This window comes from Coregonus lavaretus (assembly GCF_964263955.1).
Source record: "Coregonus lavaretus genome assembly, chromosome: 36".
Taxonomy (NCBI): Eukaryota; Metazoa; Chordata; class Actinopteri; order Salmoniformes; family Salmonidae; genus Coregonus; species Coregonus lavaretus.
The window spans coordinates 19,070,295-19,096,902 of record NC_140023.1 but is presented as its reverse complement, the minus strand read 5'-3'; the positions used below and the strand labels follow the sequence as shown (position 1 = coordinate 19,096,902).

At 41.2% G+C, this 26,608-nt stretch overlaps 2 protein-coding genes across 6 annotated transcripts in view; one reads left to right on the top strand and one right to left on the bottom strand.

Moving 5' to 3' along the window:
- Window positions 1-6,835: 6,835 nt before the first annotated feature.
- On the top strand, window positions 6,836-12,378 carry LOC311110788 (peripherin-2-like; the record flags this gene model as incomplete). Its single annotated transcript, XM_084153352.1, has 3 exons — window positions 6,836-7,416; window positions 10,222-10,468; window positions 12,172-12,378. 3 exons carry the CDS (start codon window positions 6,836-6,838, stop codon window positions 12,376-12,378), a joined length of 1,035 nt encoding a protein of 344 aa, XP_084009478.1.
- Window positions 12,379-16,408: 4,030 nt separating this feature from the next.
- The window catches only part of LOC311110989 (E3 ubiquitin-protein ligase UBR2-like), a 44,573-nt gene continuing 34,373 nt past the window's right edge, over window positions 16,409-26,608 (bottom strand). For all 5 annotated transcript variants that reach the window (XM_084153660.1, XM_084153661.1, XM_084153659.1 and 2 more), the window contains 4 exons: window positions 25,840-25,917; window positions 19,476-19,646; window positions 18,486-18,587; window positions 16,409-18,269 (listed from right to left, as the gene is read on the bottom strand). In XM_084153660.1, the coding sequence (XP_084009786.1) occupies window positions 18,128-18,269; window positions 18,486-18,587; window positions 19,476-19,646; window positions 25,840-25,917 (493 nt within the window). In that variant the 3' untranslated portion in view covers window positions 16,409-18,127. The remainder of the gene's footprint in view (window positions 18,270-18,485; window positions 18,588-19,475; window positions 19,647-25,839; window positions 25,918-26,608) is intronic.

The following is a 26,608-nucleotide window of genomic DNA, read 5'->3' as shown; positions in this document are numbered from 1 at the left end:
TTTTTCCCTCACTGTATACACATACTAATGAGGGGATATGAACTAGGTTTGTGTAATAAACAAGACAAAACAAATGGAATGATGAGATGAGGAGCGGCAGTGGCTAGAAGGCCGGTGATGACGAACGCCAAAGCCTGCCCGAACCAGGAGAGGAGGCAGCTTCGGAGGAAGTCGTGACACCAGTGTCTGTTGGAAAGCAGACATGTACCAGGTTTTCCTCTAGGATTTTGCCTGTGCTTAGCTCTATTCCGTTTATTTTTATCCTAAAAAAACTCCCTAGTCCTTGCAGATGACAAGCATACACAAAACATGATGCAGCCACCACCATGCTTGAAATGTGAAGAATGTTACTCAGTGATGTGTTGTGTTGGATTTGCCCCAAAAATAACACTTTGTATTCAGGATATAAAGTGAATTTCTTTGCCATATGTTCTGCAGTTTTACTTTAGTGCCTTGTTTTGCATGTTTTGGAATATTTTTATTCTGTACTGTATTGTGGAATAACTACAATGTTGTTGATCCATCCTCAGTTTTCTCCTATCACAGCCATTAAACTCTGTACCTGTTTTAAAGTCACCATTGGCCTCATGGTGAAATCCCTGAGTGGTTTCCTTCCACTCCGGCAACTGAGTTAGGAAGGACACCTGTATCTTTGTAGTGACTGGGTGTATTGATACACCATCCAAAGTGTAATTAATAACTTCGCCATGCCTAAAGGAATATTCAATGTCTGCTTTTTTTTATTTTGACCCATCTATCAATAGGTGCCCTTCTTTGCGAGGCATTGGAAAACCTCCCTGGTCTTTGTGGTTGAATCTGTGTTTGAAATTCACTGCTCAGCTGAGGGACCTTACAGGTAATTGTATATGTGGGGTACAGAGATGAGGTAGTCATTCAAAAATCATGTTAAACACAATTATTGCACACAGAGTGAATCCATGCAACTTATTATGTGACTTGTTAAGCACATTTTTACCCCTGAACTTATTTAGGCTTTCCATAACAAAGGGGTTGAACACTTACTGACTCAAGACATTTCAGCTTTTCATTTTTAATGAATTAGTAAACATTTCTAGAAACATAATTCCACTTTGACATTATGGGGTATTGTGTGTAGGCCAGTGACACAACATCTCAATTTAACCAATTTTAAATTCAGACTGTAACACAACAAAGTGTGGAAAAAGGGGTGTGAATACTTTCCGAAGGCACTGTACATCATTGGTTAAAACCAAGGGGCCAGGGTTCCGGTCTAGAGGCACGGTTTCAACTGCTCCTACAGTTTTGCTTCGGTACTGCAGTTTAACTGACGCCCGGCCCAGAAATACCATTTCCGTACAGCCACATGAAAATTCCTAATGTCATAGAAATTCTACACATGTCGTGGAAATTACCACCAGGGACACCTGAAGTCAATCTTAAATGAATCATTGTTTATTAACAGTTAACTGGAGAGGTTCCAACAAACTTGATGCACCATAGTACACGTCTGTCAGGATCTATCGGGGCAGTCCCGTTAGATCTCTTATATACTGCTTACAGACACATTACCTAGGCATGATTTAGCTTATTCATCATTCATAATTAATTCCTCATTAACGTTTGGTTCATGCATGTGACCGACCAATACTGGTTCATGCATGTGACAGATCAATACCTCACGAGGCTTCTACTCTCAAGGCTGAGACCTTGAAACTGAGATATCCTTTCGTTCTCAAAACAAGGTTCTGAGCGTACTGCCAAATTGCAGATACTGATAATGAGGATTCGTTCAATCAGTCACTTGCATGAACACAGAAATTGGTTATTAGAAAAGCACAAACATAGAACACAGAAATTGGTTATTAGAAAAGCACAAACATAACATTTTCCATCACACTAATAAGACACTTTAGTCATCACCTTTGTGCACAAAACATTCATTGAATTATTCAAATAATTGTCACTGAGGAAAAAAAAAAAAATCATCACTCAGCCAAAGATATTGACATTTTATATTCATCCAATGTCTGCCATGTTTTTGGATGAAGTGATGTCGCTGCTCTCTGTGCTCACTGAGTGATAGTGTGCATGTGAAGTTGGGCTGTGTAAACCGGATGCAACCCGGATATAGAACAACCCATGAATCGACAAGGTTTGTCTATGTTGACATTTGAAACGCGCGCTGGAGACTACATGGGTAATCTACAGTATCTAATCCAAACCATCTCTGTCTAATCTTTTGTTTAGGCGACCACACATTTGTCCTAAACTAGCCAGTCGAATATTTGGCCTAAGCTACAGTAAACTCATGATTTAAAAAAAGAAACAATTTATCTACGTTACATTTAACATTTAAGTAATTTAGCAGACGCTCTTATACCTCAGGGACAGGCTCTCAAAGGTAAGGAAAGCCCAGTGAAATTCTGTCCTGAAAGTGCATGGATGTGAATAATAAAACTACAAATTCCCAATTGGAAGCGGGCTAATTTGGTAGGCTAATTTAACATGTACAGTTTATAATGTCTGTCACATCACATGAAGACCATACTAGTAGGAAAATGTTTATGTCCTATCTGTGCTAGTAGGTTATACTGAAATAGAATTTGCCTATTGAGTATTTTTTCTGTCATTATCTGCCAGGACACCTCCATTAAATAGCTAGCCAATTTCCATTGAACATCCTAAGGTTCTGAGTAGGCCTAAATAAAGGCTTTCTGGTGGATTATAAACATCACATGACTTCACGTGAGCATTGGCTAATGTTATTCTCAGAAGTCACAACCAACCTGGGGTTCAGATAGGCTACAGGTCAAGACAGTCAACAACAGCTTTTAGTGTTTCGCTTATGTTGTTGGGGTGGGGAACAACGCATTTTGTAAATGCCTATTCATACTGTTAAAATACTGATAGGCCTAGAGTAGTAATACTCAAACAAATGAGGGCCACAAATTGGATTACGGTTGGCCTAAATAAAGCTTGAGACTTCGCCAAGTCTCTGAGCCAAACACATAATTATTCAATTTTGCACTGGAAAAGGAAACTGCATCAGACACCTGCAATTTGTCAATTTTATGGACATGGCCTATGAAAGTTCACGTTCTAATTAGTTATATTTGTTGACTCTTCTAAACACTAGCAACTAAAGAATTGGAACAGGGTGTGTCTCAGTGATATGTAGAGCCAGCAGAGAAAACGAGAGCTTGAAACATTCAGTTTTAGTCAAATGCTGTATGGAAAATTATATTTAGCATCTACTTTTCTTTCTAACCAGCACTTCAAAAAGAACAGTTTTGAACTGTGTATTTTGTGTTTTTTTGCTATTGGATTAAATGGTAGTTAAGGCCAGGCATCACACCCTAAAAGGGCAGAAATTTTATTTTAATCATATCACAATTAACTTTTACCAGTTGAATGTAGACACAAATATAATACTTTGTTGTATTAAAACATTTCCGAAATAATTTAATATGCAGGTAATATCTAATTACATATGCACATATTTGCATATCGCGCAGATCCATTTTTCTGGGCACTGGATGAAGTCAGTCTAAATATTTTGGTTTCATTTTGTTAAGACACTCCAGGACTTGTCCAGAGCAAATTATGGATAACTACTTTTTTAATCTTTCTATCTGTAAAATACTAATACATAGAATTATTTTTTTCAAATAAATTTGATCTAAAATTAAAAGAAATGACAATATATCAACGATTCCCTCTTGGCAAGTCTGGAGATTATATCCAAGCATAACCACACAAAACGTAGTGAATGCAGATGCTTCTGAAGAGAAAAAAATGAGTTTTAAGTGTGGGAAGCGGAAATGGCAGTTGAAGACAAGTACATTGAAATTAGACTACCAAATGCAAAAAGCCTATTTAGACCCAATCAACATCTCTAGAAAGTAAGTTACTAAATATAGTCCAGTTTGTAAAATCTCTATGAAATGGGCATTTATATTGTGAATTCAATGTAGTGAGCAAATGATTGATGTATGTCGATTTTAAAGTGGTTAAAAACATTTTTAAACTTTTTTTATGATTGTAGTATGGCTCACCATTTAGTCATTTTTGTGTTTTTTTTTGTTGAAAATAATATTAATATACCAAAATATCTCAAAATTGATAGGTAGCCTTAAAATGACTAAATGGTGAGCCTATCATTATCTGAAATCATCAGAAATAGGATATTGCAAAGCAGTTGGCTAGTGTAAAAATGTAGCACAGTGTTGTTGCCATTTGTGCCCCATGCAACATTGTACAAGATCATCTTTTCTACATGACTTTCTATGCCTGTCTCTCCACTTGAAATCCATCAGCTTACAGTGTATCAATGAAATTCAGATAATGAGTGGAATATATTGTTATATATTCAGCAGTGCATTGTACACCACTATAGTTCCAAATGGTAGCACATAAGTGACTCTTTCCACTTTTTCCTATTGAAGCACACTCGCTGATGGAGAATGATGACGTAGTATTTACAGCCACATCGATATATGATTTGGTTTTACCTTCCAACATAAATTGATGTAAAATGTATACATTTATGAGGTAAAATATAGATATTTACAGTGTTCAGCTGTTATCAAACTATATAAGTTAACTAGGCACTACATCATTTTGCCTCAGTTGTCACGACTACCTCCGAAGCTGCCACCTCTCCTTGTTCGGGCAGGCTTCGGCGTTCGTCGTCACTGGCCTTCTAGCTACTGCCGCTCCTCATCTCATCATTCCATTTGTTTTGTCTTGTTTATTACACACACCTGGTTCATATCCCTCATCAGTACCTGTATAAGTGTTCTCTCTGCCTCCTTGTCTTTGTGTGTGATTGTTTATTGTGGAGGATAGTGAAGCTCGGTGGAGCTCCGTGTATTTTATATCGCCGGGATAATTCCCTGTGTGCCTTGTATTTTCCAGTGCGCCTGTTTTGCGCACTAGAGTGTTTGACGCATTTCTGCGTAACCCTGTATTTGCGGAATAAATCCTGTTATTCTGTGAATTACCCTCCTGACTCCTTCGACATCATCTCATCACATCAGTAGTTATCAGTGTGAGCAGTTTGATTAAGTGATATTTTGTTGTATTGTTAACAAATGACAAGACAATCATATCAAAAGTAAAGTGAATAGTGCATTTTGAAAAGCAGATATTTAGATTGAATATGTATCCAAATTGAAAGAGTGATTTGGTGCAGTGAACAAGTGACTTTGTGAATTTGTTTGTTGAACTCAGTCAATTGAAAATTGTCTTAGAGTTTTGAAACATGAGCCATTTTGATGATCTGTTTTAATTTTTGTACCACATATTGTGAAAATTGCACCAAAATGCTGTGTACAAAACATTAGGAACACCTTCCTAATATTGAGTTTCATCCCGTTTTGCCCTCAAAACAGCCTAAATTCGTCAGGACATGGACTCTACAAGGTGTCGAAAGCGTTCCACAGGCATACTGGCCCATGTTGACTCCAATGCTTCCCACAGTTGTGTCAGGTTGGCTGGCGGTCCTTTGGGTTGTGGACCATTCTTGATACACACAGGAAACTGTGTGTCTAATGTCTAAAGGCTTAAAAATATTTATTTAACCTGTCTCCTCCCCTTCATCTACACCAGGGATCATCAACTAAATTCAGCCGCAGGCAAAAAAAATTCTGGAGCGGATGGTCGGGGGGCCAAAACACAATTACAAATCATTTGTAGACTGCAAATTGACCGCAAGAAGCCCAAACAGATATAATGTTTGACTAAAACATAACAATTTCAAACATTGCTAACATTTGTATACAATCACGTGTCTCTCTATTATGCGTGGGAGTACTTGGGAATAGATTTCTTAAATTAAAATCACTTGGAGCTGATTTCCTGGTGTTTCTTTGTCTTTTATGTCCAACAATGAACATTCCACACACCCAAAAATACGTTGTTGTTTTTTTTGCCCAGGAAACTTGGGGGGCCAAATAAAACCACACGCTGGTCGCCAGTTGGGGAACCCTGATCTACACTGATTGAAGTGGATTTAACAAGTGACATCAATAAGGGATCATAGCTTTCAACTGGATTCACCTGGTCAGTCTATGTCATGGAAATGTTTTGTACCCTCAGTGTATGCTGTACCAATATTGGTCTATTAGGTAGCTATTTTGGCAAACACCTGAGGCAGTACAGTCTTACTCTTAAAACACCACTCGCACTGTCACCCAATGGTTCACACTTAACAAGGTGGAAGTTGCTGCAGCCACAATACTATCTCCCAGGTCTTCCCATCCCAGTGCAGCCCAGCGCAGGCAGGTGATGGAGGAAGCTGACGCTTAAGCAACAAATCAATTACATGGTAAGACAAGAGATTAAAGCCCAGGGCTTATCTGCTGCAAATGGGATCAGGGCTGATTAGCAGGGTTTAGGATGACGTACTGCAACTTTGTGTCTCGATCACTCTGCTACTCGCCTGGCTACCTCCTTTTGCAGGAAAAAGATCCACCTGGAATAGCTGTGTAGCCCGCTATCCTGTCATTTTGGGGGATTTTATGTGAATATTTTGTAATAATATTTGGTGTCAGACTCCTCTGTCCACCCAGCACTATGGACTTTCCTGATTTGAGGGTGGTCATAATGGATATGAAGAGGGGAACCCTTGCCAAAACACATTCTGCAGCTCCTTTCTGGAACAGATTACAATTTTCCAACTGAAACTCTCCACGGGAACATCGTTGCCTAAGGTCAACTGAGGTCTTAACTGTTACTGAAGAAAAAACATTGAAACAAATAGTTTTGAATATTTTGTATATTCAAATTTGTATCTTTTTTTTTTTTTTTATCCAAGTTTTGATTTCGGAATAGCATACACTCTGAGGTAAGCATGGTGTTGATGAAGGTAAAGTTTGACTTGCCCAAGCGGGTGAAGCTTGCCCAGGGCCTGTGGCTCATGTACTGGTTGGCAGTGATGACCGGCATCCTGGTCTTCAGCCTGGGGCTGTTCTTTAAGATCGAGCTCCGGAAGAGGAGTGAGATGATGGACAACAACGAGAGCCATTTTGTGCCCAACCTGTTAATCCTAGTTGGCCTAGCTGCTTGTGGGCTAAATGTTTTTGGCGGCAAGGTGTGCCACGACTCTCTGGATGCTATGAAGTTTGTAAAGTGGAAGCCCATGGTCAAGGGCTACCTGATGGGCTGTTTTGCTTTCAACATCCTCCTGTTCTTCACAGCTTTGCTGTGCTTCTGCATGCAGTTCCAGCTGTACTTTGCCCTGGCTGAGGGTCTGAAGAATGGAATAAAATACTACAAGGATACAGATACACCTGGACGCTGCTTCATGAAGAGGACGCTGGACATGACCCAGATCGAGTTCCGCTGCTGTGGTAACAACAACTATAGGGATTGGTTTGAGGTCCAGTGGATCAGCAACCGCTATCTGGACTTCAGCAACGATGAAATCAAAGAGTGAGTACTGAAATCAGTAGAGCAATGTTGGGTGGATCATGGTACGCAGAAGGCCAAGATAGGCCAAAAAATTGCATGTAAAGTAAAAGTAAGCAAATGACTTGTTGACAGTGTCTCTGGGCGTCAGCCAGAACAAATAACTCTGCCTTAACACCAAAACTCCTTGGCCTTCGATTGACAGAAAGGCTATTTTAGGAAATAAATACTGTTCAATTCATGCTAAGTCTTATGCAACATATCCAACATTGCTGCTGCATAAGAGTTTTCCTCACTCCTGACCATAGTCTCCATCTTTACCCATGTGGTCTCTTGTGATCTTGTGCAGGAAGCTGGGGATAGCAAATGGGACAAGGTAGCGCTTGCTGTTGCTAGTGTATGGTAGTGACAACTTAGTTAATGTAAAAACATACAAAACAATTATTTTAATTAGTCACTACTTTCAATTATTAACATTTTTAAACCAACACTTATTGTGATATTCATGGGGTGGACGGGTGTACCTTAAAGGGGGTCAGGGCAGGATAAATGTAGAGAGAATTAAAGAAGTCTAAGTGGGATGCAGAGGATACCAGTGTAAGTGGAGTCAGGCTCATGTGCCAGGTTCTGATAAGTAGATAATCTCCCTGGATCTAAATTCCACGTCCTTCAGAGTTTACTGTCCCCCTAAATCATAATAAGACGGCAGTTAACTCTCACTAATAGACTCCGACACTTAACACAAACACACTACCCCCCTCTCTCCCCAATATTGTGTCTTGGTGGCAACTGATACTATATTTAGTAGATTTAGATTCTGATTTTAAGACATTGATTAAAGGGATAGTTCACCCAAATGACAAAATTACACATTGTTTTCCTTACCCTGTAAGCAGTCTATGGACAAGGTATAACAGCAATCCATGCTTTGGTTTTGTTTACCTGGCCACTGTTTCAAGTACTATCTTTTAGGTATTCTTGGCACAAATCCAATGCAAGTCAACGGTACCTATATTAGCATTTTCATGCTTCATCATCTATAAGTAACTACACAATACATTTTAGAATATTTAGGATGGATGATTTGGACATTGAGAAAGTAATTCAAGAATATGTTTGCAAGTGGGTGGTAATGTCTGAATAGTACATGTATAATAGTGTACATGTTTAAATGCATTTGAGTGAGTTCATTTGCATATGTATACGTGTGTGCATGTACAGTACACTTGACTGTGTGCATTAAGCATGTGTGTTTATATGTTAATTTACTTGAGATACCTGCTGTCTCTCTCACTCACAAATGATCCCATCAAGAGGATCCTCATGAACCCGGTTTAAACTCTTCACCTGTCAATAATAGCCTGAAGCAATCCCAACTTTTCTCCTGTCAGCCAAGGCCTCTATATGATAAAGCTGCCAAAAGCTGATTGATGATTTAGTCATACAGTTAGTCTGAACTGACACTTGACATGTGGCCAGTTAAGATCACATACTTTGCCATATGAGCTGTTACCTTATGTTTAAATCAAATCAAATAAAATTGTATTTGCCACATGCGCCGAATACAACAGGTGTAGACATTACAGTGAAATGCTTACTTACAAGCCCTTAACCAACAATGCATAAAAATAAAATTAAAAATAAAAGTGTTAAGTAAAAAAAATAAAAGCAAATAACTAAAGAGCAGCAGTAAAATAAAATAACAGTAGGGAGGCTATATACAGGGGGGTACCAGTGCAGAGTCAATGTGCGGGGGCACCGGCTAGTCAAGGTAATTGAGGTAACGTACATGTGGGTAGAGTTAAAGTGACTATTCAGAGTAGCAGCAGCGTAAAAGAGGTGGGGGTGGGAGGGCAGTGCAAATAGTCTGGGTAGCCATGATTAGCTGTTCAGGAATCTTATGGCTTGGGGGTAGAAGCTGTTGAGAAGCCTTTTGGACCTAGACTTGGCGCTCCGGTACCGCTTGCCGTGCGGTAGCAGAGAGAACAGTCTATGACTAGTGTAGCTGGAGTCTTTGACAATTTTGAGGGCCTTCCTCTGACACCGCCTGGTATAGAGGTCCTGGATGGCAGGAAGCTTGGCCCCAGTGATGTACTGGGCCGTACGCACTACCCTCTGTAGTGCCTTGCGGTCGGAGGCTGAGCAGTTGCCATACCAGGCGGTGATGCAACCAGTCAGGATGCTCTCGATGGTGCAGCTGTAGAACTTTTTGAGGATCTGAGGACCCATGCCAAATATTTTCAGTCTCCTGAGGGGGAATAGGCTTTGTCATGCCCTCTTCACAACTGTCTTGGTGTGTTTGGACCATGATAGTTCGTTGGTGATGTGGACACCAAGGAACTTGAAGCTCTCAACCTGTTCCACTACAGCCCCGTCGATGAGAATGGGGGCGTGCTCAGTCCTCTTTTTTTTCCTGTAGTCCACAATCATCTCCTTTGTCTTGATCACGTTGAGTGTGTGGTTGTTATCCTGGCACCACACGGCCAGGTCTCGGACCTCCTCCCTATAGGCTGTCTCATTGTTGTCGGTGATCAGGCCTACCACTGTTGTGTCGTCAGCAAACTTAATGATGGTGTTGGAGTCGTGCCTGGCCTGGCCATGCAGTCATGGGTGAACAGGGAGTACAGGAGGGGACTGAGCACTCTTCCTACCGAGGCGCATGGGTTCACCATTCATAATAACTTCCCTTGCATCATTTCAATCTCAATGCCTCATATGTCTGTGTTATGGCACTGATGTACACCTGTCACGTGAATGACATACTTTATGTGTGACATGGCTGACATTGCTTGTGACGGGTCTGACGTGTCTCTCTTGGCCTTTCCACAGCCGTGTCCTGAGCAACGTGGAGGGGAAGTTTCTGATGGAAAGTGTTCCATTCAGCTGCTGCAACCCTGGCTCCCCCAGACCCTGCATCCAGCACCAACTGACCAACAACTCAGCCCACTATGACTACGACCACCACACCGAGGAGCTCAACATCTGGACCCGGGGCTGCCGCGAGTCCCTTGTCGCCTACTACGGAGGCATGATGAACAGCATCGGGGGCCTGATGCTACTGTACATCATACTGGAGGTGAGAAATAGAAGAATAGGGAAATGGAAGGGAAATGGCTGGGGGCATTCTCTGGATGTCCTGTCAATGTCCTTCACTTCAGAGGGTAGCTGGCTACATATGCTAAAGATCACACGCAGGACTGACAAACTAATTGATTAGCTGATTTGATTCAATTGCAGTCTTAAAGGCATATGTAGGTAAGTAGTAGAGTAGGCTAGGCCCAGTGGTGTGGAGAAGAGGATTACAAATAAATAATAAAAGACGTTTCCCATTATTGGCCATTTGGTAGAAGGTGGCCATTTCTAAGTATCTAGCTCAGTGAGTATACGTAGAGGTTCAGCTGGTCCAAGTTGGCCACAGCTGACCAGTTCAGTGGGCACACATGCCAACCCTCCTGAATATATTCAGTGGGCACACACCAAGCCTAACTACCACCATAACTTTGCCCTTCTTGCAAGCAGGCACTAAAACATGGCATTACAAGGTTGGTCTTAGCACTCACTTGACTTTCATCTAAATGACATGCCAAAAGGATATCTCAAGTAGACCTCTAGTGTCTGATCTATCTGCCCAGGCTTAAGTATCAAAAGTAAATGTAATTGCTCAAATATACTTAAGTATCAAAAGTAAAAATAATTTCAAATTCCATATATTAATCAAACCAGACGTGTTTTTATTTATTGATTTACTGATAGCCAGGGACTCACGCCAACACTCATTTGGGTTTAGTGAGTCTGCCAGATCAGAGGCAGTAGAGATGACCAGGGATGTTCTCTTGATGTGTGTGAATTGGACCATTTACCTGTCCTGCTAAGCATTCAAAATTGAACGAGTACTTTCGGGTGTCAGGGATAATGTATGGAGTAAAAAGTACATTATTATCTTTAGGAATGTAGTGAAGTAAAAGTTTTTAAAAATATAAATAGTAAAGTACAGATAACCAAAAAAACTACTTAAGTAGTACTTTAAAGTATTTTTACACCACTGTGTGGGTGTGATATACGCGTAAGGGAGGATCAGGGTTTCTTAGAGGGGTTAATCTGGCCAGAGCAGAGACCAACAGGTAGCCTTCCTAAAAGCAGGATCTCACTGTACTAACTGACAGACAGAGCACTAACTGGGTTGCTATCTGGGTCAAAACAACAACACTAAATTGGCATTTTGTGCCAAATCCAAATTTGAGAACTGTCAATTGATTGATGTCCAATTGACGTCAATGGGAGATTTTATCTCAAATCCAACTCACTGGGGAACAAATGGTTGAATCAAGGTTGTTTCAATGTCATTTCAACAAAAAAATTATATGTGATGATGTTGAATCAACGTGGAAAACTGATTGGATTTGCAAAAAGTCATAAACGTAAGGGAATTTGGTCTGTTTTTCATCCAACTTTTAATCTAAATCCAATAACATGGTGACATGTTTTGTTGATTTCACTTTGAATTCATGTTGAACTCACGATAGCTGACAACTCAAACAAATGTAAATCAAAACTAGACGTTGAACTGACATCTGTGCCCAGTGGAAAGCCTTAGTGACTATAAATAAATGTTGAATTAGATCAGTGATTAATACATTTGGAATCACTGTTTTCTAAATCTAAACAAGAATGGGTAGCAGAGCTCTCTGGTGGTTCAGAGGCCATAGATTGTTTGATGTTTGCAGTGTCTGTGTAAAGGCTCTGTCAGTGATGTACGTATCTTTTTTGTCTGGTCCTCAGGCAGTAGTGATGGTAGGCTTACAGTACCTGACCACTTCTCTGGAGACTATGGCCGATCCAGAGAACCCGGAGAGTGAGAGCGAGGGCTGGCTCCTGGAGAAGAGTGTGAAGGAGACGGTGGCAGACGTCATAACAAAGATCAAGGGCCTGGTCGGTGCAGGGAACCAGGTGGGGGAGGGGGAGGAGGGGGTGGCCACTGTGAGTTGAAAGGGTCCCACCCAAAGGGGCTTTTCCTATTGACGGGAGCTCAAAGAGAAATAGAAGGAGTGAGAGGAGAGAGACATCTTCTCAGTGAAACAACACACAGACACATACACTCATACATACACAGACACAAAAATGGACACATGCACACACCCTTTGAAAAGTGAACAACTAATCTACTCACATGAAGTGAGAACCAAACTCAAAAATGTGAATGTATATCCTGTCCATAATAATTCTGTATATATGTTAATCAGAGTATATTTTTTAAAGAAAAATTATGAAAAATATATTTGGGTTGTCAAAAGATCTGTACAGTATACATGAATTTGGGCTTGTGAATATGAAGAAATTGTAATGAAATAATGAAAGAATCTCCCCTTCCCTCCCCGGCAATACTCTCCATGAAAAATTATGGACCTACCCTGAAACCATCAAGCCTAACATAGTTTATCTATCCTCATGTCTAATAGTTTTACCCCTATGTCCTTGCTAGACTCCACAACTTGTGTTAAGTGGACATGCAACCCGATAGCTACACAAAGATATATGTAATCTGAATTTCTTCTTAGTCTGCTCAATTCAACTGAATTTTCTAATCCAAAACACATTATCAATGCCTAATGGCACCCAGTCAATCGGTCACATACGTTCTCTCATGGCAGCTTAAATCAGGCAGCAGCGGAACCGGTGTCCTAGCTGTCCCTCCCAGCCCCCTCTCACACTGCCCCCTGAGGGGGGACACATGGACCCGGGCACTGTAGTGTCCCCATACACGTCCCGGCAGAGCGGTGCCACATGCATTCAAATCTATACAGCACAGACTTGAACATTTATCGGTTATGTATCAGTGTTGCTATCGGGTTATATGTCTGCTTCATGTACGAGGCAGATTGAACTCTGATTGTGTAGTCCTTTGAGGGGTTACAGTGGGCTGAATGCCCAGATGAGGTGCTGGGAGCACTTAAAAGAAGAAGATTCTGTACTTTTTTGAGCAAAAGATGATCAGATTGGCAGTTTAAATCAGCATACCCTGTATGAGCAGATAGAGATACTGGTCAGTTTGCAGTGGATACAAAAAGTCTTATCAGTTGTCATATTTTTACTTTCTGTGTGACCACTATTTTCTTCCTTTGTAATATTGAGAGTTAATCTTTTCTGTAAATTTGGATTTTGAGATATTGTGTAAGATAAAGATATATAAAGAGAACAAGAGTCTGATTGTCTGTTTTGTCCATAATGTTTTGTCTGACATGAGTCATTTCTAAATTGCGACTGCACACTTAAAAAACTTCCTGTCACAGCCATATTCTGCATGTACTCACATTCATACAGTATTTTAAACTCTTTATTCACCATGTCCATGCTGCCTATGCTTTACATTTCTCCCCTCATTCTCTCACTTTTTGCTAGTTTCACAATGTTGGTTGCGTAGGGTTGTACCATATCCAAATTATGAAAAATCCCAATTAAGGAGAACCAGAGGTTCACAGGAGATGAGGGGTACATGTAAAGAACCCAGTAGGAGTCCAGCTTTACCTGATGGGATCAGCAGGAACGTGCGGTTTCCACTCAGCAGGGATCCAATCCTCAGTTCCAGGACAAACAAGTAACTAAAATCACTTTAACTGGAACACCCTCAGAAGAGATAGGTTGTCTCTAGTTATCAAGTCTCAATTGAGAAAGAGGTCTTCTGACTAATGGGTCTTCCAGGTTAAATAAAGGTTTAATAAGTGTAAGTGTTGGATAATACATACCGAAGGGTTGAGGTCAATTTAGCAAAGACAATTTAAAAGATACTTAGGCTTACATATACCCTTTTTAATGTGTCCCCTGATATGTCCAACTAAGCCATACACGGAGGTATCCTTACCTGAGGGGTAGGTTCAGTTGAGCAAGTACAGTAAATCCAGTTGTATACGTGAGAGTGGTAGTAGGGACATCTGTCCTCTGGAATATACCCTAAAAGGACCTAAAACACATAAACAGCTGCTGAGGAGATAAGAGCAGTAAGAGGCTTTGATGTGTAGCTTAGCCCCGCCAGGTGACTGCAAGGACAGGTGCCTCTGACGCAGGGAGATGCCCAAAGCATCTTTGACCGGATGGGGCGGGGCAGCCTCTCTCCTGCAGGATACAACCCAATTCCTCTCCAATCCTCAGGAGGCCTTGATATCTGTGCCAGAACATTAGATCTAATGACTGGTGCTAAAAAAAAAAACTAGGAAACGTAGTGATGCACATTTAAATACTGAAGAGGTTTGGGTTAGTTTTAACCTCGTCCCCAGGCTAGTGGCTGGGAAAGAGATTAGGTTAGTTTCATTGATGTTATATATCATATGAGAATTATCCAAGGGAGCAATTTTAATTCAAAATGTATTCAATTAAAATATTTATGACCTATTAATAACTATAGGAATGTAGCACTAAATCCTACTTTGTGACTTCCCTATAAAATTCAAGTTTGAGTCTGGGAATGTTTCAAAGAAGCTTCCAAAAATATCTCACTCACCTCACCTTGAATCTTTCTAACCTCAGCTTCGCTGTAATCCTGGTTAACCGCTGGTTAACTTTTTAAGTGTTCTCATTACACCATCAGCTTTATTCTCCAACTGGGCCTTGGGAGCCTAATCCACTTTATTCTCCTGGCCGGTTTCCATGGTGGTTATGCTGGGAGGTCCTGACAGATCGGAGACAGGCACAAGTGCTGCTCAGAGCAATAGGGATATTGATATTACACATGGTCACACACACAACATACTAAGCCCAGCAGTTGTCTTCGCGTTAAAGTGTTAGATACCATTTGTAGGTCTCTGCGTGCAGTTTGAGGGAAGTTGCTAACTAGCGTTAGCGCCATGCCTGGAAGTCTACAGGTACAGCTAGCATACCATAGAGTCTAGACTTCCAGTCATGGCGCTAACGCTAGTTAGCAATGGCATGCAAAACTACCTTCAAACTGCACGCAGAGACATACAAACGGTATCCATGAGTTCATCCGACTCTGGATAAGTAGAAAAGAAGGCTTACTTGCCTAAATCTCACACTATCCCTTTAAGACCGGGTATTGGCAGGGACCTCATGATAAGACTCAGATCACAAAATAACATGTTTAAATCAAATCACGATACATAGCTAGGTCACGATTCAATATATTGAGATTCTGTATGTATTGTGACTCGATTTTGCAATAGGGTGAAACAGTGTTTTAATGCATTACATTTTAAATATGATACTATGAAGGTCTTTACAATTTTGCCAGGAAGAGCACTTTATTGCTGATTATTCAGTTTTCAACTCAGTCAGAATGTATTTGTTGTTATATGTAATTGAACCGTTAAACGAACACAACCAAATATTACGATTCCAAGATTTGTAAGCCATTGAATCAAATCACTATAGATGCGGTAGAGATCAATGTCGCACATTCCAAAAATTCTGATCTTACAAAGTGGATATTCGCCAAATCCGTCATGATTTCTGTGTTCCAACAGGCCCACAACGTGGTTACTAAAATCCGATTTGGATATATTTGGCTGTTTTCACTGCATATTATTTTGAAATGTTCCTTTTCGGAGTTCTAAAAATAGTTCTGCTAAATGCTAACTCCCGTTTGTATGAGTTGGTAGCATAGCTAGCCATATAGAAAACGGTGGTGCTACTTGATTAAGTCTTGAAGCCATTTTTAAGTGTAATGCAGTTGATTGGTGACGATGACATGAACATGTATTGGGGTTGACATCCATACAAGCATTATACTTAGATTTTTACCCCAACATAGTGTGAAATACACAAACAACAGCCTAAATGTAGGATAATTTTGATGGGGGGGGCAATGAGGAGATTCTGAATCTTTCCCCCACATGGGGACACGTGATGGCGTTTTCAAGGCATTTCCAATGTTTTGGTCGAGTTTGATTGATCTCTTTACTGCATCTATTGCAAAAAAAAGAAGCATAACAATATTGATTTCCCCCCAGCCCTCAATAGTCTAGTAACTAATCTAAAGTACACCTCACAAATAGACAAGACTCAGGCATTACTTTTCCTTTTTAATTAGGTATCATTTTACAATATAGTACAATGTACTCATTTATACAATAATTAACATATTAACAAGTCTGTGACGTGAAAATAATGATGCAGCCTCGATATTGGGAGTGTGTTGAAGAATGGGGGTGTGGATGGTTACCATGAGAATATGGGAGGAAGAATATACGGCTTCAGGTCCCAGCATCAGGGAGACCCTGCATCAGAGAGCAGTGTGTGTGTGTTCCTCTAAAGTGCCTGCGTGTGATTATCCTGTTTAGTTTCTGAGCTTGAAGGATGATATTTGACCCCATGGGTCAGTCCACCTGTCATGTCACATACTGCCGCCCCCTCTGTAGGTGTGGTAATGGTACAGTCCAGAGGCAACCTTATGATTAGGGCTAGGACTACCTGACCTGAGCAAAAACACAACTCTGGGCTTTACATATAGGCTATAACTAGGTCCAGAGTTGTTTTCCAGGTCAGGTCAGGTAGTCAGGCAAACCCACACGCACAGGCCATACTTATGACAACTTCACAGTCCATATATTACATTTTACATTTTAGTCATTTGAAAAAGGTTAAAGGTTAAGTGTTCCTGCGTTCTCTTCTCAGACATCAAAAAAGTGCCAATACAAAAACAATTACCAAAAACAAACAAACAAACCCCATCAATGCATAACATCCACGTCAGATAAAAAGTGAAAGAATACATGGCTCTCCATCCAACCAACCAAAAAAGGAAGCGACAGCCTTGCAGTAAAGGCTCATATCTGGTTCACTTAAATATAGTGTTAAAAAACTAATAATTGACAACGAACAGTCTGGATACATTCAAAACGGACACATACATAACCTGCAAAACGATTCCACACACGGCAACATACACACTGACAAACTGAAAAACCAAAACACAGGCACTCGGGAGTTAAAACACGCAAACAAACACCAGTGTGTTACTGCACTGTGTATTTAGGTGTCCATCAGACCTTTTTTACCCCCACACTGCATGGGTCAGCAGTGTCTCTCACACAGAGTGTTGGGGTCAATCAATTTCAGGACTTGAATTGAAATTCCAATTCAAAGCTGAAAAGTACAATTTATTTTCAATGAGGATTTTTCAGCTCTTGGTTTCAAACTTAAATTCAAAGGAATTGAAATAGAATTGACCCCAATCCTGGTAAGGGCACAATCTGACCTCACCTATAGACATATCAGATGAGATTTTGGCCCAAACTCTGAAATGAGCAGTCACTGGCTGACAAAAGCAAGGATGAAAACCATGTGCTTACTCAAAATGTTTAGTATCAAAGCAATCCAACTGTAAATAAACCAATACATCAGCCATCTACCGTATAAATAATTTAATCGTATTTGAATAGGCAGAAATTAAATAACATTCCTATAAAGAAGTTATACTCCGAGTATTCATGTTGCACCCGACCCCGGCGGCCCAATGTGTTGGCTATATGCTTTATATATATACTATTTTATATTAAATCAGAAAGAAAATAGAGGAACACATTCTTTCCAGGGAGAAACAGCAAAAAGAAAAGGAGAAAAACCTATATGCATTCATCCACTCTCAGAGGGGGAGAGAGGAGCGAGAGAGGTGGGGCTCTGTTGCCATGTCCACCATACTGCTGCTCTCTCATGTGCAGAGTCCCCCATGTTTGGAGAAAGGGGTGTGTCCGACTCTGGTGGGTGTGACCTATAGTAACCTATGACATCACAGGTGCTGCCAGTCGATACCCACCAGGGTCTGGTTGGCTTCCTGGGCGTGGCCTATTTCCTCTGTGATGCTGTGCTGGCGCCACAGCTTCTGGATCTTGCGGTAGCGCTCGCGGCACAGGTGCAATGGGTTCCCCCGCCTGGATAAACACAGAGACGCAAGGCTTTCAAACGGCTGAGCACAGCAAACACACTATTGGACATCTTTCAGCACAGACCAATAACATTTACAGCATTGGGTCTCAAAGTTGCTTCTGGGTGATTCTAGTGTGTGCAGGTGTTTGTTCCAACCTTTTGAGAAGCCATTTTGAGAACCACTGCTGTACTGTAATGAGTGAATGTGCAGTGTTGTTCACCTTAGGCCCTGGTCCGTCTCTCCATAGTCGTCCAGGTAAGGAGGAGCGTAGAAACAGCCCTTAGTTTTACCAGCCAGGAACAGAACCTGGCTCTCTCTCACTCTGGAACAGAAGGGACAGCATTATACTTGCATACTCATGAACGTAGGCAAGTCCGTAGATTGAGATGGCCATCGCAAAATGTTGATTTTGTGGTCAATTAACTACTTTTTGTGGATTTTAATGTGTGCTTGGGGTGACATGAAAATAAAAGGTCTTTGGCCACGCCAATGGTGGTTTTGGCCTTCAAAAGAACAATGCATATGCAGAAAATACCTAATCCCTACAGTAAAATATGGTAGTGGATCTTTGATTTGCTTCCACTGGTCCCGGGGCCATTAAGGTGATCAGTATCATGAACTTTTCCAAGTACCAGGACATTTTTGCAAAATAACCTGGTTGCCTCTGCCAGGAGGCTGAAACTTCGCCGCAAGTGGATCTTCCAGCAAGACAATAACCGCAAGCACACATCAAAATCCACAAAGAAATGGTTAATTGACCACAAAAATCAACATTTTGCAATGGCCATCTCAGTCTCCGGACTTGAACCCATTGAAAACGTGTGGTTTGAATTGAAGAGGGCAGTCCATAAGCATAGACGAAGGATATCAAAGATCTGGAAAGATTCTGTATGGAGGAATGGTCTAAGATCCCTCCCAAAGTGTTCTCAAATCTCATAAAACATTTTAGAAAAAGGCTCAGTGTTGTTATCCTCGCAAGGGGAAGTATTGAAAACAAAATCATTCTCTGAGCAATTGTATTAGTATAAAATAATTGTTCCGTTTTTTTTTTGCGTACAATATAGCTCAGTATTAGTTATTTTATACAGTATTTTTTTGCTCATCTTTATCAAGGGACCCAATAATTCCGGACCCCACTGTATACAGGCGCACATTAAAAAAAAAAAAAAAAAAAAAAAAACTTACACACACAAAAGAGTCGGGTCTGTACCTGAGGAAGATGCCTACTCCGGCTCCGCAGGCGAAGGTGTGTGCGGTGCAGGCTCCCACGTCCTCTCCATCTAGCTCTGTCTGGCAGCAGTAGCTCTGAGAACACAGCATGGAGCCACACACCAGGCACAGGGTGGGAGCACGGGACTTATCCCCCCCCGACTTAGGGCACCTGGGGGGAGAGTGAGGAGAGCATGAACACATACAGTTGGGGCCAAATACAAAGTATGTGGATACCCCTTCAAATAAGTGGATTTGGCTATTTCAGCCACACCCGTTGCTGACAGGTGTATAAAATCAAGCACACAGCCATGCAATCTCCATAGGTAAACATTGGCAGTAGAATGGCCTTACTGAAGAGCTCAGTGACTTTCAACGTGGCACCGTCATAGGATGCCACCTTTCCAACAGTTTGTCAAATGTCTGCCCTGCTAGAGCTGCCACCGTCAACTGTAAGTGCTGTTATTGTGAAGTGGAAACGTCTAGGAGCAACAACGGCTCAGCCACGAAGTGGTAGGCCACACAAGCTCACAGAACAGGACTGCTGTGTGTTCAAGCACGTAAAAATCGCAACACTCACTACCGGGTTCCAAACTGCCTCTGGTAGCAACGTCAGCACAATAACTGTTTGTCGGGAGCTTCATGAAATGGGTTTCCATGGCCAAGCAGCCGCACACAAGCCGAAGATCACCATGCGCAATGCCACGCGTTGGCTGGAGTGGTGTAAAGCTCCCCGCCATTGGACTCTGGAGCAGTGGAAACGCATTCTCTTGAGTGATGAATCACGATTCATTTACAATTTAGTCATTTAGCAGACACTCTTCTCCAGCCACTTTACCCCTACCTACATGTACAAATTACCTCCCCTAACCTGTACCCCTGCACTCAGTACCAGTACCCCCTGTATATAGCCTCGTTATTGTTATTGTGTTACTTTTTATTTTATACCTTTAGTTTATTTAGTAAATATTGTCTTAACTCTATTTCTTGGTTAAGGGCTTGTAAGTAAGCATTTCACGGTAAGGTCTACACCTGTTGTATTTGGCACATGTGACAATACAGTAGTGAGCGCATACATTTTTGTACCTTTTCATACTGGTCTCCAGTGGGAATCGAACCCACAACCATGGCATTGCACGCACCATGCTCTGCCAACTGAGCCACACGGGAGGACCAGATTCACCATTTGGCAGTCTGACGAACTAATCTGGGTTTGGCGGATGCCAGGAGAACGCTACGTGCCCCAATGCATAGTGCCAACTGTAAAGTTTTGTGGAGGAGGAATAATGGTCTGGGGCTGTTTTTCATGGCTCAGGCAAGGCCCCTTAGTTCCAGTGAAGGGAAATCTGAACGTGACAGCATACAATTACATTTTAGACGATTCTGTGCTTCCAACTTTGTGGCAACAGTTTGGGGAAGGCCCTTTCCTGTTTCAGCATGACAATGCCCCCGTGCACAAAGCGAGATTCATACAGAAACGTTTTGTCGAGATCGGTGTGGAAGAACTTGAAGGGCCTGCACAGAGCCCTGACCTCAACCCCTTCGAACACCTTTGGGATGAATTGGAACGCCGACTGTGAGCCAGACCTAATCGCCCAACATCAGCGCCCGACCTCACTACATTTTACATTTTAGTTATTTAGCAGACGCTCTTATCCAGAGCGACTTACAGTTAGTGAGTGCATACATTTTTCATACTGGCCCCCCGTGGGAAACGAACCCACAACCGTGGCGTTGCAAGCGCCATGCTCTACCAACAGCTGATGAAACTAACACTGTTTAATGGAATTTATTACAGCAAGGTACTTAAACGTTACTAGGGCTGTCCCCAACTAAAGAAAATCTTGGTCGACCGAGAGTTGTCTGTTCTTTAGACTTTAGATTTAAAATGTGTATTTTTCCCTATATAGACACACCCTATGTGTTAATAAAATCAACTATATGTAGGCTACTGAGCTTGTCTGATGCTTAAGCACACTGTGATTAAATAATTAAGACACAGAAATGACTCAAGAGGGAGCCAGAGATCAAGATAGCCTAACCAGAAGAATACAAAAAAAATCCCGACCCCCCTCCTCCAGCTGATGCTGGCCTTCGCAGATTCTGCCATTAAGCTCCTGAAGTTGCCGGTAATAGTCTACACCAGGGGTCGGCAACCTTTTCCATTTGGAGTGCCAATTTATCTTACCATTTCTACCGATCTGCGTGGCAGTTATGATTTTCATATGCAATTTTTTTTCTCCATTTATAATACAGTCTTCGTATCTCAAAATCATTATCATGGGGTTATTCAAAATTCTAAAAGTAACTTATATTGCCAACTATGTAAAAATAGCCTACATGAAGCCAACAAATAAAAACATTGCAGCCTACAGGTAGAAAATACCCTGATAAAAAATTAATATCCTATAAATCACATTGGCTACGCATGACCTGTCTGCAAGGAACTTGAAAAATTGTATCAAATATCAACTTGGTCCGGCCTGAAGCTCCCTCTAGCAAACTTGCAACTTTGTATTAAATATTCTGGGACCTCAGAGTTTCCGCTCCGGTGAGCTCCGGACAGACACAGCTGTAGGCTATTTGCGCAAGGGATAAGAAGTAATCAGGTAGGCCTATTTTATTACATTTCCACCGGATCAGAGCATGACATCTTTTTCCACTTTCACACTGACTGGTTATCGAAAGAGAGCTGTAAAGATTTTTCACATAGGCTACGTTGAGGAACTATTGTCATCCTCAATCAATGTAAAAACAGACTTAGTTTACTTGCTGTTTGAGGTGAAGAAAAAATTACTTTGAGAAGCTCCACAGTGGTGGTGAAATAAGACAATCAGAAATACTATCAGATCCCCAAATGGAAACATTTACAGGCCTACATTTGTGCGCAGGCCAGGTAGCCTAGGACTTCTTCTATGCATAATAATAATAATAATAATAATATATTTAATGCATTAACAGAAATGACCTTAACCAAATACTGTAGATTACAAATTATGGGAATGAACTATAAATGTACTACTGGTGAGCCATCCCGTGGCTACCGCAATGGATTAGTCCACTGAGCCATGCGTAAATCAGACAGGTGTCTGATATATTTACAGTACCAGTCAAAAGTTTGGACACACCTACTCATTCAAGGGTTTTTCTTTATATTTTTTACTATTTTCTACATTGTAGAATAATAGTGAAGACATCAAAACTATGAAATAACACATATAGAATCATGTAGTACCCAAAAAAAGTGTTAAACAAATACAAATATATTTTAAATTTGAGACTCCCTTTGCCTGATGACAGCTTTGCACACTCTTGGCATTCTCTCAACCAGCTTCATGAGGTAGTCACCTGGAATGCATTTCAATTAACAGGTGGCCTTGTTAAAAGTTAATTTGTGGAATTTCGTTCCTTCTTAATGCGTTTGAACCAATCAGTTGTGTTGTGACAAGTTAGGGTTGGTAAAAGACCAAGTCCATATTATGGCAAGAACAGCTCAAATAAGCAAAGAGAAATTACAGTCCATCATTACTTTAAGACATGAAGGTCAGTCAATGCGGAAAATTTCAAGAACTTTGAAAGTTTCTTCAAGTGCAGTCGCAAAAACCATGAAACGCTATGATGAAACTGGCTCTCATGAGGACCGCCACAGGAATGGAAGACCCAGAGTTACCTCTGCTGCAGAGGATAAGTTCATTACAGTTACCAGCCTCAGAAATTGCAGCCCAAACATATGCTTCACAGAGTTCAAGTAACAGACACATCTCAACATCAACTGTTCAGAGGAGCCTGCATGAATCAGGCATTCATGGTCGAATTGCTGCAAAGAAACCACTACTAAAGGACACCAATAAGAAGAAGAGACATGCTTGGGCAAAGAAACATGAGCAATGGACATTAGACCGGTGGAAATCTGTCCTTCAGTCTGATGAGTCCAAATTTGAGATTTTTTGGTTCCAACCGCCGTGTCTTTGTGAGATGCAGAGCAGGTGAACGGATGATCTCCGCATGTGTGGTTCCCACTGTGAAGCATGGAGGAGGTGTGATGTGTGGGGGTGCTTTGCTGGTGACACTGTCAGTGATTTATTTAGAATTCAAGGCAGACTTAACCAGCATGGCTATCACAGCATTCTGCAGCGATACGCCATCCCATCTGGTTTGCGCTTAGTGGGACTATCATTTGTTTTTCAACAGGACAATGACCCAAAACACACCTCCAGGCTGTGTAAGGGCTATTTGACCAAGGAGAGTGATGGATTGCTGCATCAGATGACCTGGCCTCCACAATCACCCAATTGAGAAATGTTTGGGATGAGTTGGACCGCAGAGTGAAGGAAAAGCAGCCAACAAGTGCTCAGCATATGTGGGAACTCGTTCAAGACTGTTGGAAAAGCACTCCAGATGAAGCTGGTTGAGAGAATGCAGAGAGTGTACAAAGCTGTCAAGGCAAAAGGTGGCTTCTTCGAAGAATCTAAAATATATTTTGATTTGTTTAACACTTTTTTGGTTACTACATGATTCCATGTGTGTTATTTCATAGTTTTGATGTCTTCACTATTATTCTACAATGTAGAAAATTGTAAAACAGAAAAGAAAAACCCTTGAATGAGTAGGTGTCCAAACTTTTGATTGGTATTTATATATATATATATATGCTACTGCTAAACTAAATAAATCTTGGTCGACCAACAGCCTATCGACAAAACAATCGACTAAAAGGGGTCAACCCTAAACGTTACCCAGAAAGGATTTGATATTGATATAAAAACAGCTGCATTGGGCCTTTTAAACAATTCCCTATTTATTCTCAAGTAAGTTGAAATTGAACAAATATTTTGGTCTCCACACCTTATTGGATTTTCAACATTGCAGAACCAATTTTATTTTGTAAACTTAAGTTTACAAGTTTAATTGAGAAAATAAGGACAAATGGCAGGGACAAAATGATTGGCACCCCAGTGCTAGTATTTGGTTGCATAGCCTTTGGCCAAGATAACTGCCGACAAATGCTTCTTGTAGCCATTAAATGGTGAGAGCCGTTTCAGGTTATGGATGTGATTCAGATCTGGACTTTTCGCTGGCCACTCCAGTTTTTCTTCTTGAACCATTCCAGGGTACATTGATGTGTGTTTGGGGTTGTTGTCCTGCTGGAAGACCCACAACCTTCAATGGAGACAGTTTTTGAACACTGGGTTGAACATTAGACTCCAAAACACCTGGCAATCGGCTGATTTCATGATGCCTTGCGTACGTTCAAGGCCTCCAGTACCAGGGGCAGCAAACCTCCCCCATGTTTGATTGTAGGGAGGGTTTTCTTTTCATTGAATTCTTCATTTGGTCGTTGAAAAACACAGTATTGTCAAAGAGCTTTAATTTAGTTTCATTGGTCCACATACAATTTCCCCCAGGATTCAGGCTTGTTTAGGTGGGTTTTTTAGAAGTTAAATCAGGCTTTCCTTGTGTCTCTTTCAGCAGTGGGGCCTTCCTATCAACAACCAAATGAAGCATTCAAAGAAAACAACACCCTCCCTACAATCAAACATGAGGGAGGTTCGATAATGCTATGGTGTTGCTTTAGTGCCTCTGGTACTGGGGGTCTTGAACAAAACATGAAATCAGCATATTATCAAAAGGTGTTTTGGAGTGCAATTTTCAACCCAGTGTCCAAAAACGGTGTCTCCATTGAAGGTTGTGGGTCTTCCAGCAGGACAACAACTCCAAACACACATCAAAAACACCACGGAATGGTTCAAGAAGAAATACTTGACTGTTCTGGAGTGGCCAGCGAAGAGTCAAAATCTGGATCACTTCCATAACCTATGTGTGAGAGCTGAGAACAGCAGTTGTTGGAAGGCACCCCTCAAACATTGATGAATTAGAGCAGTTTGCTGCTGAAGAGTGGGCCAAATCCAAATTGCCAGTAGAAAGGTGCAGCAAGCTCAATGATGGCTACAAGAAGCATTTGTTAGCAGTTATCTTGGCCAAAGGCTGTGCAACCAAGTACTAGCTCTGGGGTGCCAATAATTTGTCCATTCCATGTCTTTATTTTCTAAAGTTTACAAATAATGAATAATTAAGTTTATAAAAAATAAAATTGGTTCTGCAATGTTGAAAAACCTTGAAAAGGTGTGGATACCAAAAGTTTTCAATTTCAACTTATTTGAGAAGAAATAGGGAATTATTTAAGAAAAGTGCAAGAGGTCCAATATATTTGACCGCAACTCTATTAGACATTCACACTCTAAAAGGTCTTCTATAGGACAGTAAGGAGAGCAATGACATCCCATTTCTCCTGATTGTAATTTTGTAAGGCTGTGTTGTGCTATGACAGCTGATGCACCAATGACAGTTGTTCGTTGGGCACTCACGTGAAGCTGGATGCTTGGTTTATGAGGGCACTGTAGTCATCTGGGAGGTCAATCAGGCTGTTGGACTCCCGAGGGAAACTGAACAGAGGAAGAATTGGTCAGCCCTAGAGCTCTTAACACAATCAACAACAACTTCTGTACAGTTCTAAAAAAACACTCGACCACACCAGTGTTAATTTCGTCAACAATAACTATGACGAAAAATATTAGTCAACATATTCTTCCTGACGAAAACTAATGCCCATAACAAGACGCCATGAAAATGTTACGAGAATTCCTTGTGAGACTTATGGACATTCAATTCGACATGAAGCTCCTTTTCATCTGTTTTGTCCAATCATAAGCATACATGCATGCCTTTGCAGAATGTTTAATGCAATCCTCCCATTGGAAGAAGTAACGTCTTTCAGTTGCGCGGTCTGATTGGGCTGATCTGCCCGGCTCTCCCACACAGCTCCCGGGCGGTCACTTCAGTCATTCGTCAATCTTTTGATGTGATACGCAGAACAATGTTTACTCGGTCTTACTTTCATGTAGGCTATTTTTGCTTTGATCACGTCAGCTCAAAGCTGTTATTCATCCGTCTTGCCGCTGTCACGGTCCACAAATGTGCGTGCAGTTCTTCTCCGATTGGACCTTTGAATGCTACAGTATTTGCTGGATATTAGGAGTCAAGTAATATTTCTGGCAATGTTGGAAAGCTCAGATTTTCCCCTCTTTAAGGGAATCAGAGGAGTGGTCATCCTCTGCAACTGGATCCTGGACTTCC